Source organism: Haliotis rufescens, unplaced genomic scaffold (assembly GCF_023055435.1).
Source record: "Haliotis rufescens isolate VD_foot unplaced genomic scaffold, xgHalRufe1.0.p SCAF_5, whole genome shotgun sequence".
Lineage (NCBI taxonomy): Eukaryota > Metazoa > Mollusca > Gastropoda > Lepetellida > Haliotidae > Haliotis > Haliotis rufescens.
In genome coordinates this window covers 50,584,933-50,598,594 of record NW_025964223.1, presented here as the reverse complement: position 1 = coordinate 50,598,594, position 13,662 = coordinate 50,584,933, and the positions used below count along the sequence as shown (strand labels likewise).

The following is a 13,662-nucleotide window of genomic DNA, read 5'->3' as shown; positions in this document are numbered from 1 at the left end:
GTTTCGAGGTGTTTTGATAGATTCTACACTCTTCACCTGTTCATTCACAAGTAGAGTTGGCTCTGTAAGTGGATCAGTCTTCATCCAAGGACTAGATGTGTTGTTCATGTAAATAACACTGATACTTCACAGATTCTTGTCTCGGATCATTCCACTGACACATCTTGTCCATCTTTGGCACCAGTGGCCAGGCCATGTCTCCTGGGAGTACACCTGTCTCCTGGCAGAAGCGGGAAAGATGGGGAATAAGATCCTGATGAAGATGGTGCACTCATCCCCTCCACCTGCTCTGAGGCAGAGTAAGGTGGCATTACCCTACACATGTTCTGAAGGAAGTTAGGGGGGATTGGGTGTCACTAAATTGTGGACTTACCCCATGATCAGTTCAACAGTACTTCAATCTTGTAAGAGCTGAGCGAGTGAGTTGGGTTTAACGCTGCTTTTAACAGTATTCCAGTTATATCGCGGTGTGTCAGCTTAATTTGGGAGGAAAGGCCGAAGTGATGCAGGTCTCAGACGTTTACCACTTCGGTGAAACCCACGAGCACGGGTATGGTGCTGACAAACCTTGAAACATAATTGGGGCGAACCGGGATTCGAACCCATAATCATAGGTTTCTGGCATGCCCACAGGACGCAACTCTGCACAGCGAATCGCGGCGCCTTAGACTACTGGGCCACCCGTGCCCCCCCCCCTCACACAGGTGCTAAACAAACCTAAGCGAACCGGGATTTGAACCCACAATCATGGTTTCTTGCGTGCCCAAGGGACGCAACTCTGGATAACTCTGGGCCACTCGTCATAAGTCATGAGGATCGGAGGGCAGGGGTCCAGTAGTAGTAGGAGCTACAAGTTGCTGTGCAGAGTTGTGACCCTTGGGTATGCTGAAAGCCTGTTATCATGGGTTCGACTCCTGGTTCGCCCTGGTTTTGTGTCCAGGTTTGTCAGCACCATCCCTGTGCTCATGGGTTTTACCAAATTGGTAAATGTCTGAGACCTGCATCTCTTCAGGCTTTCCTCTCCCATTAAGCTGACACTCCACGATATAACTGGATTACTGTTCAAAGTGGTGTTAAAGCCAACTCACTCATGAGGACTTGGTGGGTACAGTGCGTGACTGTGCTCATGACATCAACCACTTGTTTGCACAAACCAGACTTAATAAATCCAGGACATTGAGATGTGTAGGAAAAATATTGCTGACTACACATGTTTCATCTGGGGCAGATTTTACCTTGATCCCATGCTTATGAAATGCATATATTCTGTACCCAGCCGGTGGTAATACCCAATCAGCTTGCAGGCCTAACCGGGTGTGCTAATTAAGCCATGTCTCCTCGTTAGCGCTTTTAAGATTTGTTTGGCTTTGACCTAAAAAATACGTACTTTTAATTATGTGCAACAGCGCCATGTTTACGTTTTCACACTTTTTTTCTTGGCCATCATATTGTACATCATACTGACTACATAATGATGTAAGAAGAATCTATTGCTATTTTTTATTATACCTGCACTTTAAGTCTACAAGACCCAAGCATTAAGCATTAATTTCAGTAGATTTTATTTTTACCATATCTAACTAGACATAGGCTTGAGACTAGTGAGTAGCCTAGTGTTTAAAGCGTTAGCTCGTCAGGCCGAAGACCCGGGTTCGATTCCCGACATGGGTACAATGTGTGAAGCCCATTTCTGGTGTCCCCCGCCGTGATATTGCTGGAATATTGCTAAAAGCGGCGTAAAACCATACTCACTCACTCACTCACAGACTAGTGACTAAAGTCACAGACTCCAATACAGATTCTGTTAAGACTCCTTAATGTTACAAAATTGTGTTGAACGATATTTGAAGTAGCAGTATACATGAAATTTGAGTTCACAAGGTTTCACATATTGTACGAAAAGACTGTACGGAAGTCACTGTACGGAAGTCACTGTACTGAAGTCACTGTACGGACCATCATTGGTACAGTGTGTTTAGGTTTCTTAAGATAATATTACATCAAATTGTCACATACCTAGTTGTTTGTTGTATGTTTGTCCATGCTTGAAGAACAACTGCTAAGGGAATCAAGCTGCAGGAAATAGGACCCTTGGATATTTGGAATATGTAACAACCATAAAACAAGTCTGTTTTCATGCCAGGAGGTACCTGTATTGATGCTTACAAATAGAACACTATTCAGACACATTATTCTAAATATCACTACCCTGGGACGCTACTTCTCAGCATTTTGTGTCAAAATACCCAAGATTCACATATGGTTTGTCTAGAAATTGCCCAGCTTGATGCTAACGGTTGTCGTTAATAAACTAAAAACTTCCAAATTGCATGAGGAAGTTTGCACGAGTACTGACAGTTATCAAACCTGTCGTGCCGGGAACTTGTGCCTGCTTTATATATGAGTTCTTTTATGAGAGACATTGATATCTGTGTGGTTCAAGAGACGACTGTTTTATGCAGTCTGGTTTGCCTGTTGTCATTATTTATTCATTGTTCACCAGAGAAATGTCTGCTACAATTCTCCAGAGAATGAACAGTGCATGTAAAGCAGAACTCATACACCTTCAAGAAAGATAATAAATTTACAAGTATTTTTAACTTATATTTATAGTAACATAGTTTATTGTGCATGATTCACTGAACGAGCATGTTACTTCCTGGGCTTGTAAAACACCATATAAGTCCCCAAGCTCATCCCTCCAGGTACCCATGTTCACAACTATGTACTGTATACAATGAATAAGTCCTCTAGCTCATCATCCCACCCGGTACCCATGTTCACAACTCTGTACTGTATACAATGAATAAGTCCTCTAGCTCATCATCCCACCCGGTACCCATGTTCACAACTCTGTACTGTATACAATGATTAAGTCCTCTAGATCATCAACCCTCCAGGTACCCATGTTCACAACTTTGTACTGTATACAATGAATAAGTCCTCTAGCTCATCATCCCACCCGGTACCCATGTTCACAACTTTGAACTGTATACAATGAATAAGTCCTCTAGCTCATCATCCCACCCGGTACCCATGTTCACAACTCTGTACTGTATACAATGAATAGGTCCTCTAGATCATCAACCCTCCAGGTACCCATGTTCACAACTTTGTACTGTATACAATGAATAAGTCCTCTAGATCATCAACCCTCCAGGTACCCATGTTCACAACTCTGTACTGTATACAATGAATAAGTCCTCTAGCTCATCAACCCTCCAGGTACCAATGTTCACAACTATGTACTGCATACAATGAATAAGTCCTCTAGCTCATCAACCCTCCAGGTACCCATGTTCACAACTATGTACTGCATACAATGAATAAGTCCTCTAGCTCATCAACCCTCCAGGTACCAATGTTCACAACTATGTACTGCATACAATGAATAAGTCCTCTAGCTCATCAACCCTCCAGGTACCCATGTTCACAACTATGTACTGCATACAATGAATAAGTCCTCTAGCTCATCAACCCTCCAGGTACCCATGTTCACAACTATGTACTGCCTCCAACAAATCCCAGCACTTGATTGTCAGTCAGAGGCACTAAATTGAATCAGGTGGTCAAACTTGGTAAACTGGGTGCCATTGTACAAAACAGCCTTAGCTCTACGACTGTCATAAGTCTATGTTAAGGTATAGGAGTTACGATCACCTGAGCGCTAAGATTGCTCTGTACATTGGCACCCTGGCCATTGAGTGTCGTCTGATCTCTGTAACAGTGGTGCTGCTCATGATATCAGTCACTGGTTTGTCTGGCCCTCACTCGATTATTTATAGACAGCTGTGATGTGACGCGAGTATTACTTACTGCGGCGTAAAAACAACAAACATATCATAAGCATATCGTGTGGTGAACAGAACATTACAATATTTGTGATTGCATTAAGTAACAGTTGCCCACAACACTGCTGGCCTTGGTTAAAGTTATATAAACTTTCCACATGACAACCACATGAAACCAAAGCGAGTGTTTCTGCAGTCTATTCTTTTCCCATCTTCTGAAGGTTTAAACCTTTCTGTATTGTTAACCTGCAACATCTCACTTGTTTTGATAGTCATGGAATGAACAATTGCCCAAACTCTGATGTTCCTATTATCAGTGTAAAATGGAGTTACCTAACCACAAAATATGATGGGGGACTTGTAAGCAGAGGCACAAACAGTTGCAGCTAATCTGTGATACTGCCAACATGTGTTGTGTGTGTGAGCAGGGACATTGAGTGTGTTGGAGTGATTATGTGGAGAGCCTGTGAAATGACAAGCGTTAATGCCTTCAGCTTTGTGGTTTCCTAAAACCTAATGCGTTATAAATTGCTGATGTGTTTTTCACGAAGGAAGTGTTTTGTCATGTTTCCTTCACCCTTTTCCCAACAAAGCCAAACAATCTGGGGTTAAGATGTTAGATCTTAGCAAAAGGAATTTTCATTTTGTGTTCTAGGATAAACAGTACGGTCTGCAGACTTTGTTTCAGAGTGAAAGCAACGTTTGTAAAACAATGATTTACTATGTAAAATGAACAGTTTACCAACATTACTTCTGACTTCCTTAGCAAACTTTCTCAGAATAGAATTTGAATCACAATTGACAATACCTGTTTTCTATAATGAAATAATTGTTGTCTTGAGCATGCTCTTTGCAGTGTATTAATACAGCGTCGACATTGAACTTATTCCCAGTCTTGCTGAATACAGTTTTTTCTTTCAGTTGTTATGTTTTCATGACATCCCGTTATCTCTAATTTGCTATCCTATGAAACACCAAGGTTGATTGCACTATGAACACATGAGTGTGAATGCAGTTCTTGGTTGGGATGTTAATCCAAACTGTGTAAAAACCCTACTCATTCTTTTGTTACTCATACTCAACTCACTCAATTCTTGTCACAAACAGTTCCTGTCCAATCGTCATAGCATGCAAAATAGTCTAAGTTGAAGTACAATGTATGTGTTAAATAACCTTCTTGGCACAAAGCATGCATCAAGGCCTGGACTTTCCGAGGTGGATTCTGAAATGACTGCTAGCCATGTTAAAGTATAAGGGTTACAGGACTTGTATGTGTGGAACTGTGCCCCTGGAAGGGCAGACGGCAGATTCAGACAACCAACAGGATGCACACAAATACAAGTATCGTATTCACTGTATTTAATGCCCGGCGTCCCTTTACCAACTTACCATCTGCAAGTTATCTTTATCAGTACCCCTACAAGGACCAAGAATTGAAATATAAGTCCATATTAATATGTGTATATGACAGATGTATATGACAAGGGAATATAATTGCATCGGAACTATGAAAAAAGTTTCACTGATGTTTAAACAAAGCTTGTGTTCACTACCAACAACAATGTAACAAATAGATTTAACTTCTGTATGGTTTTAATAGGTGACCACTTTTATCAATTTTCTTAGTGCCCAGGGTGCTTATTACGGCGAATACTGTAATCAGATATTCCTAGATATCAGTAGATTAGCATTACATGTTCATCAGTAGATGTGTGCATAAGAGCTTGGTGATTGGTCCCCAAACACAGCATTGACACTGTGACAAGTATTTAACATAAGCCTTTACCTGCACAGCATAAGACATTTCACAATGATCTGCATTATGAAGATGACATGCTTCTATTCTATTGTTTCAGGATCTGTCATATAAGGACTACCACTGGCACGAGGAATGTTTCAAGTGCGTGAGCTGTCAGAAGTCACTGGTTGATCAGCCCTTTGCCCCCAAGAACAATGCCATCTACTGTGCTGACTGCCACGATGAAAACTTTGCTGCTCGCTGTGATGGCTGCCAACAGCCCTTTAGGGGAGGTAGGTAACACCACCGATGTGATGAAAACTTTGCTGATTGGTTCTGGTATCAGTGAAATGCTATTCCCCTCTGCAAACAATAACATTAGTTATTAATAAAATAACAGGACTTGGCAAATTTTTAATTGCAATTTGGGAATTGTTACTGATATTTGCTTTGGGCTGAATAAAGACCTGTAAGCAGGTCTATATAAGTCCATGTATTCCCTACTGTGTATCTCAGTCTTTAATACAACCCGATCTACAAAGGGACCCTGTTATTTATGTCCCCCCGTCTATTACTGCGATCTGGAGTGAAGAACACCAGCAGAGCTTACAGATTTGTAATTGTTACCTTAAAAAAACATGTTTGCCTTTGTTTTTTTCTTCGATGTTTTGTTGCATGAATAACTCCAACACGCAGTGTCATGTTGTTGACATGCTGCAACTTTAGACAACTGCCCTTAAAATGAGGTGATAGTCATTAGCTGTTTCCTATGTCACAACTGGGAAGAGGCTGCCAATGTGTAAAATTTACACCACATGCTCACATCTGGGATTGCCCAAAGGCTAGTATTTTCAGTGGGGTACATACCCATCTCTACCTTAAATCTTTACCTCCCAGGTCATTATTTCACAGAAGAGACATTTGAATAGATTCCAGTTTAAAGCACAAACTAAGAGTAGTTTTGGAAGACAAGATGGCAGCTCCCAGATATGTAGTCCAGCTGAGTTATTAAAAAATGGTCAAATATGATAACTGCAGCTAACACAATACCATAAACAGAGTAGTGCTGTAAAATATTCTTGAGGTTGTGCTCAGGAATTCCTTTTATTACTGGTAAGCCTCAAGACTGCCCAGACTGACAAAATATCCCTCTCTAAAAACAATTGGTATATAACAATCTCTCTTCCAGCCTTGTATGTGTTGTTGAACTTTCTGGTGTTTGGAATTGTCCATTGGGTGAAATGTCTGAGAGTGATTTCTGCTCTTTGTAAAAATACCTGGCGTATAAATGAACATTTCTTTTAACCTTCAGCCAACAATATTGTAACAGCATTTAAAATTAGAGCCTGGACCAGTTAGACCTTTGATTGCAGGGTCAAAGATCCCCATAGTTGGGGCACACCTTATTTAGTTTATTTGTCTCTTTACGAAAAGCATATACCGGTAGTATTTGATGTAGCTTGATAGCTCTGTTTGTGTTCCAGGTATGAAGAAGTTTGAGTACAAGGGCAAGCAATGGCATGACAACTGCTTCACCTGCAGTGAGTGTAGACAGCCCATCGGCAACATGAGCTTCATCCCGAGGGACGAACTTGTCATCTGTGTCCCATGCTACGAGACCAACTATGCACAGAGATGTACAAAGTGTGCCGGGGTAAGTGCTGCACTGGTCATTTCTGGAGGTTGACCAAGGCCTTGTACGTTCCACAAAGCGACTGGGCTCGACAGCTGTTGTAGGTCAAGGTTGAAGGGAGTTAAGCCAGATGTAGTGCTAAGATCGACAGCTGTTGTAGGTCAAGGTTGAAGGGAGTTAAGCCAGATGTAGTGCTAAGATCGTCTTGAGGATCAAGAGGCCAGAAGAATACAATTGCCCATGTAGTGAACGAGTTGTTTAACGCCGCTTTTAACAGTATTTTAGTTATATCACGGCATGTCAGCTTAATGTAGGAGGAAAGATCGAAGTGATGCAGGTCTTCGACGTTTACCAATCTGGTGAAACCCACAAGCACGGGTATGGTGCTGACAAACCTAAAAACCTAATCAGGGGGAATCAGGATTCGAACCCACAATCATAGGTTTCTGGCATGCCTTAGGGACGCAACTCTGAACATCAAATTTTGGCACCGTAGATGACTGGGCCACCCGTGCCCCCCAATTGCCCATGTAAATATGTAAAAAATATGTTAAGATCACATGGGATTTATTGGGATGGAAACAGTTTGGTACCGATTTATTGAACAAAATGGTAACGTCTGGCCATTTATTAAGCATAAAAATTACAAACAATATTGTGAATACTATACCAGTAAGAGGGCATTTGATTGATATGGGACCAATGAAATGTCTTTGCCATATTTTGAATAAGGTCTGGTACATACAGATTTGCTAGCTCCTGACAGTTGTCTCTATGTAATGAAGGCAATCTCTGAATTTCAATGGGCTCTTTTAACAACTGGGTAAACTAACCTTGAAGCCAGCAGCAGACCATGGCGCCTTACAAAGTAATGGTTTTATGGAGATGCCGACATTGTGTATATGTCTGTCGGTGTCATGAACCTGTGTTGACCAGGCCTGTTGTGTGTCCAGGTGATCAACAAGGGAGGGATTGCCTACAAGGGCACACCATGGCACAAGGAATGCTTCACATGCACCAACTGCAACAAGATGCTATCTGGAGAGAAGTTCACATCAAGGGACGAGAAGCCATACTGCGGAGACTGCTACGGTCAACTGTTCGCCAAGAAGTGCTGTCGTTGCACACAGCCAATCACAGGTGAGTTTACAACACACATATTACAGTCTTATGTAAGAATGGAACTTACTGAGTTGGGGTTTACAGCCTGTTATTACACTGCCATCTTATTCATTGAACGACTTTAAATATGATAAGAAAATTGTACTTGGGTGGGAAATCAACCTTAAATTTCAGTGTAATGACACCTGAGCCATTTTTAGTTACCCCACTGTCCAATGATGAGAATTTTCCCTGTGGACATGTGATTTTTAAGTAGACTGTTTCTGTTACATATTTCATTTGTGAGAGTTGTACCACATCAATATCCATCAAGATTTTTGCAGGCACATGGAATTCCACCAATTGCCAAACCATTTGGACTATATCTGTAAATCGTCTTCTATGCAACTCCACCACTCAAACCCCTGCATTTCCACTGAAAAGGTTCCAGTTTAACCCATTGCCATCTCTGATTTCTGGATGAATACCATATTATCAGGTAGATGCGAGGGATTCGATAAGATCACTGAAAACAAAGTCAGATTAATAACAGAAAGACATCTATCAAAAAGCATCCACTCAGCATTTAAATGGGGGGGGGGGGAGGGGAAAGGCAAGAGTTTAAGGTGCCAAACAAAATATATGCAAGAAGTAAAAGAAATATTTCATTCATTGACAGTAAGGGCTTGTGTGTTGCAGGTATTGGTGGCACAAAGTTCATCTCTTTCGAGGAACGTCACTGGCACAGTGACTGCTTTGTATGCTACAAGTGCAATGCCTCCATGGTCGGCCGCGGCTTCCTGATGAACGGCGACGACATTGTGTGCCCGGAGTGTGGACGCTAACTACATACCACAACCAAGGGATGGGTAACAATGGGAAAAGGGAGGAGACACCTCCCGAGGAGAACGTGTACTGTATCAGGGTCCCAAGGATATGTTTACACCAAGTGCTTCAACTCTCAACTCTCAACTCCACAGATCTTATGGGACGTCATCTATTTTGACAAATGTGCAGATTTTACTAAAACATAGCCAAACAGAAAACTATTCCATCCAACAGGCAGCAGTACCAAAATCTGACATTGTGATCTGCATATGCAAATTAACAGTGTCAAATCCCCACTGCCACACATATGGATGTACAACTTCTTGATACATTACCATTAGGAGGTTGGTGAATACCTTGTGATGTTATGATGACAACTGCTTCTGTAAGGTTGGTGCAGCTGCATGCACAGTTGTTTTCCTAAAACATAATGATAACCAACTTGCTACATTGTTACCTATCCCTTATGGATGCAAGGTGAATGCATAATTAGACAGTAGGTGGCGTAGGAATCTCTCAACTGGCTTGATGTTGCTTTAGTGATGTGCGAGAGGTGTGAAAAGGAGACCGGATGACAGAAATATATTTATAATTTATTTATCTCAGCCAGTCAGATGAAGGTGACGTATTGTGCGTGCCAGTTGACACTGTGTAAAATACTTGGTTTGACATTTTCACTTTTACTGAAAGTCAGATTTTCTTTCGCTGAAAAATGTTTATTGAATATTTTACACTTTTTCGTCTTGGGTTCAAATCTTAAACATATCAACAAGAAAATATCAAGGACTGAAACTTAGAAGCTGATGTTTAGGTAGGGTGATGAGCTACATAGAATAACAAAAGTTTGATTTTTGTGCAGTTTTGCATTTTATGTTTTCAGTTGGTTGGAGTTGCCAATGATGAGATAAATTGTTTTCTAAATATAGGAAGATGAATTCATTTTTCACATTTCAGAAATTACGATTAAGTATGTCTGTATGTTATGACTTCAATTCTAGTCTAAAACTCTGTGTATATAACCTGTCTGTTACACCTGTATTATATATTCCATATATTGATTCAGAGCTGAATACTATCTGCCACACAACCGATCTGAGGACAAAGCAGAGGTCAGGTGCAGTATTAATGCATAAGGTTTCATAATACGTTTTATGTATAACAGGAAATAGACTACTAAAAAAAATTCTAAAAAATGTTTCAATTTTCATAAGATGGAAGTAAATATGAAAGCTTTGTCTTCATATCTGTTCAACCTGTACAAAAGTTTTGTTTTGAAACAATTTATGGACATTAACAGGTCAAATTGATTGGGCAAAAGTTGTCCAACTTACCATAAATATATATATATACAAACAGCAGAGAGACCTGGCACTGTTCAGTTTGCCTGCAAATGTTAACACTGCACAAGGTTGATAATGTATATACAAACTTTCTTCTCAGCCTATTGTTTATGGAATCAGTAGGGATGTACAGATACGTGTGTACTACATAGCTGCTGCAACAGACAAGGATTACTGCGATAAGACTGTTATAATTTGGTAGTGAATGACCCCCCCAAAGTTGTGCTTATGGCATAAGCCTTTATCTTGTAAACCAGTTATCAGTGAGATGTCTCATGATGCATGTAGTATATCGTAACCTTTGTAGGGCAATATGTATCGTATCACAACTCTTGTAGGGCAATACATATGGTATCGCAATCTCCCTCCCATCTTGTTACAGTGCTATGAAGTCGTACAAGTATGTATTGTTGAATAACTTAGTCTATTATGTAGACATCATTTCTTTATATTTCTCTGGTGCTATTAACACCCAAGTAATATATCTGCTTGTGTTATGTGTATTTTCAAGTCTACAGACACCTTGCTTCCTGGTCATTCAACATGAATCGAGGTTTGTTTCTTTGTTATATCAGTAAACCTGAAATTTTAAAATGCTTGGAAAATCTGTTGCCGTTCTTTCTTCTAGCTTGTTTTGTTATAGATTGTCATGTCCTATTTATTTTACCTTGATGTGTACTGTTTGCATATTTTACATACCACTGTTCTAGGTCATTACAAAATATATAATGAGCATGGTGAAGAAATATCAGGCATTGAATCCCAAACCATAGGAACGTCACTGTCCCATGTACTTTCACCGTAACTAGGGCGTGATAGGACTTTATCCCAGAACACAGCCACGACTTGATACCAAAGTTATCTTAGAATATGTCAAGGAACTGAATTGAGATCATAATATCGTCATTTGTAACTCGAGTGAGTGACCACGTCTTCCAGTGGAGTTAGGTATTTTGTACGAGCATGACTCTGGACTGTTTTTGCCTGTGTGCTTCAATGTGTACTGTAACACAAAAGAATGACTGTAGAATATATGCAATCATGTCCTCCTGTGGCTTGAAGGCCCACCAATGTGATCCCATTAGCTACAATATCTTGTACATGCAGATAAATCTTAGTCAATAAAGTTTTTATTATTGAAAGATTTGTATTGTTTATTGTTAAATCATTGATATCTTCAAAAAACATACCACTCATGTTTTGATGGGGATAGTTTTGTTTTGTTTGTTTGTTGTTTAACGCCGCTCTCAGCAATATGACGGCGGTCTGTAAATAATCAAGTCTAGACCAGACAATCCAGCAATTGACCTCATGTCCATCGATCCATGCAATTGGGATACGATGACATGCATCAACCAAGACCACGAGCCTGACCACCCAATCCCGTTAGTTGCCTCTTATGACAAGCATAGTCGCCTTTTATGGCAAGCATGGGTTGCTGAAGACTTCTTCTACCCTGGATCTTCACAGGCCTGATAGGGATAGTGTGTTTGGGCGAGTACTGATTGCTCAGAGGTTTCCATGGAACTGATGTGTTCAGTTTCATTTCAATTCAAATAAACAAACAAGAAAGTAAACATTCCTTTGAGTTTCACAAGATTATGCAAAATGTCAGTATCCCTTTCAAGAGTTGAGCAGTCTGTCTATGAAATGTTCCATTGTTCCCCTACATCAATATACACTTGGGACCTCTTCTCCCCTACATCAATATACACTTGGGACCTCTTCTCCCCTACATCAATATACACTTGGGACCTCTTCTCCCCTACATCAATATACACTTGGGACCTCTTCTCCCCTACATCAATATACACTTGGGACCTCTTCTCCCCTACATCAATATACACTTGGGACCTATTCTCCCCTACATCAATATACACTTGGGACCTCTTCTCACCTACATCAATATACACTTGGGACCTATTCTCCCCTACATCAATATACACTTGGGACCTATTCTCCCCTACATCAATATACACTTGGGACCTCTTCTCCCCTACATCAATATACACTTGGGACCTCTTCTCCCCTACATCAATATACACTTGGGACCTCTTCTCCCCTACATCAATATACACTTGGGACCTATTCTCCCCTACATCAATATACACTTGGGACCTATTCTCCCCTACATCAATATACACTTGGGACCTATTCTCCCCTACATCAATATACACTTGGGACCTATTCTCCCCTACATCAATATACACTTGGGACCTATTCTCCCCTACATCAATATACACTTGGGACCTTTTCTCCCCAACAATTCCTCTACATCAATACACACTTGGGACCTATTCTCCCCCAACAAAAATACACACTTGGGACCTATTCTCCCCAACAATTCCCCTACATCAATACACACTTGGGACCAATTCTCCCCAACAATTCCCCTACATCAATATACACTTGGGACCTATTCTCCCCAACAATTCCCCTACATCAATACACACTTGGGACCTATTCTCCCCAACAATAATACACACTTGGGACCTATTCTCCCCAACAATTCCCCTACATCAATACACACTTGGGACCAATTCTCCCCAACAATTCCTCTACATCAATATACACTTGGGACCTATTCTCCCCAACAATTCCCCTACATCAATATACACTTGGGACCTATTCTCCCCAACAATTCCCCTACATCAATATACACTTGGGACCTATTCTCCCCAACAATTCCCCTTCATCAATATACACTTGGGACCTGTTCTCCCCAACAATTCCCCTTCATCAATATACACTTGGGACCTATTCTCTCCAACAATTCCCCTTCATCAATATATACTTGTGACCTATTCTCTCCAACAATTCCCCAGTCCTGACGGATGAGGTATGGTGGTAAGGTCCGATCCTGCTGGCTTCCGCTTGTTTGTTGTTTAACGCCACACTCAGCTATATGACAGCGGACTGTAATTAATCGTGTCTGGATCCACTCCAGATCCAATCAAGTCACTGACATCATGAGCATCAGTCAACGCAATTGAGGTATAATGACATGTATCAACCAAGCCAGCGAGCCTGACCACCCGATCCTGTTAGTCGCCTCTTACGACAAGCATGGATTGCTGAAGACCATTTCTAACCCAGATCTTTACAGGACAAATCCTGCAGGCAATGACCATTGCTTATCAACCACTGGTTTGTGTAGCCCTGGGTGCCCTGGGTACCGTTGTACAAGGCAATTTGAGCACTAAGGTGGTCGTAACTTCCATACCCTAACAT

The 13,662-nt window shown here is 41.0% G+C and overlaps 1 protein-coding gene across 6 annotated transcripts in view; it reads left to right on the top strand.

Annotated features, from left to right (window-relative positions):
• The window catches only part of LOC124126830 (four and a half LIM domains protein 2-like), a 161,258-nt gene extending 149,685 nt beyond the window's left edge, over positions 1-11,573 (top strand). For all 6 annotated transcript variants that reach the window (XM_048384396.1, XM_048384394.1, XM_046490369.2 and 3 more), the window contains 4 exons: positions 5,648-5,822; positions 7,014-7,183; positions 8,116-8,302; positions 8,963-11,573. In XM_048384396.1, the coding sequence (XP_048240353.1) occupies positions 5,648-5,822; positions 7,014-7,183; positions 8,116-8,302; positions 8,963-9,108 (678 nt within the window). In that variant the 3' untranslated portion in view covers positions 9,109-11,573. The remainder of the gene's footprint in view (positions 1-5,647; positions 5,823-7,013; positions 7,184-8,115; positions 8,303-8,962) is intronic.
• Positions 11,574-13,662: the final 2,089 nt, after the last annotated feature.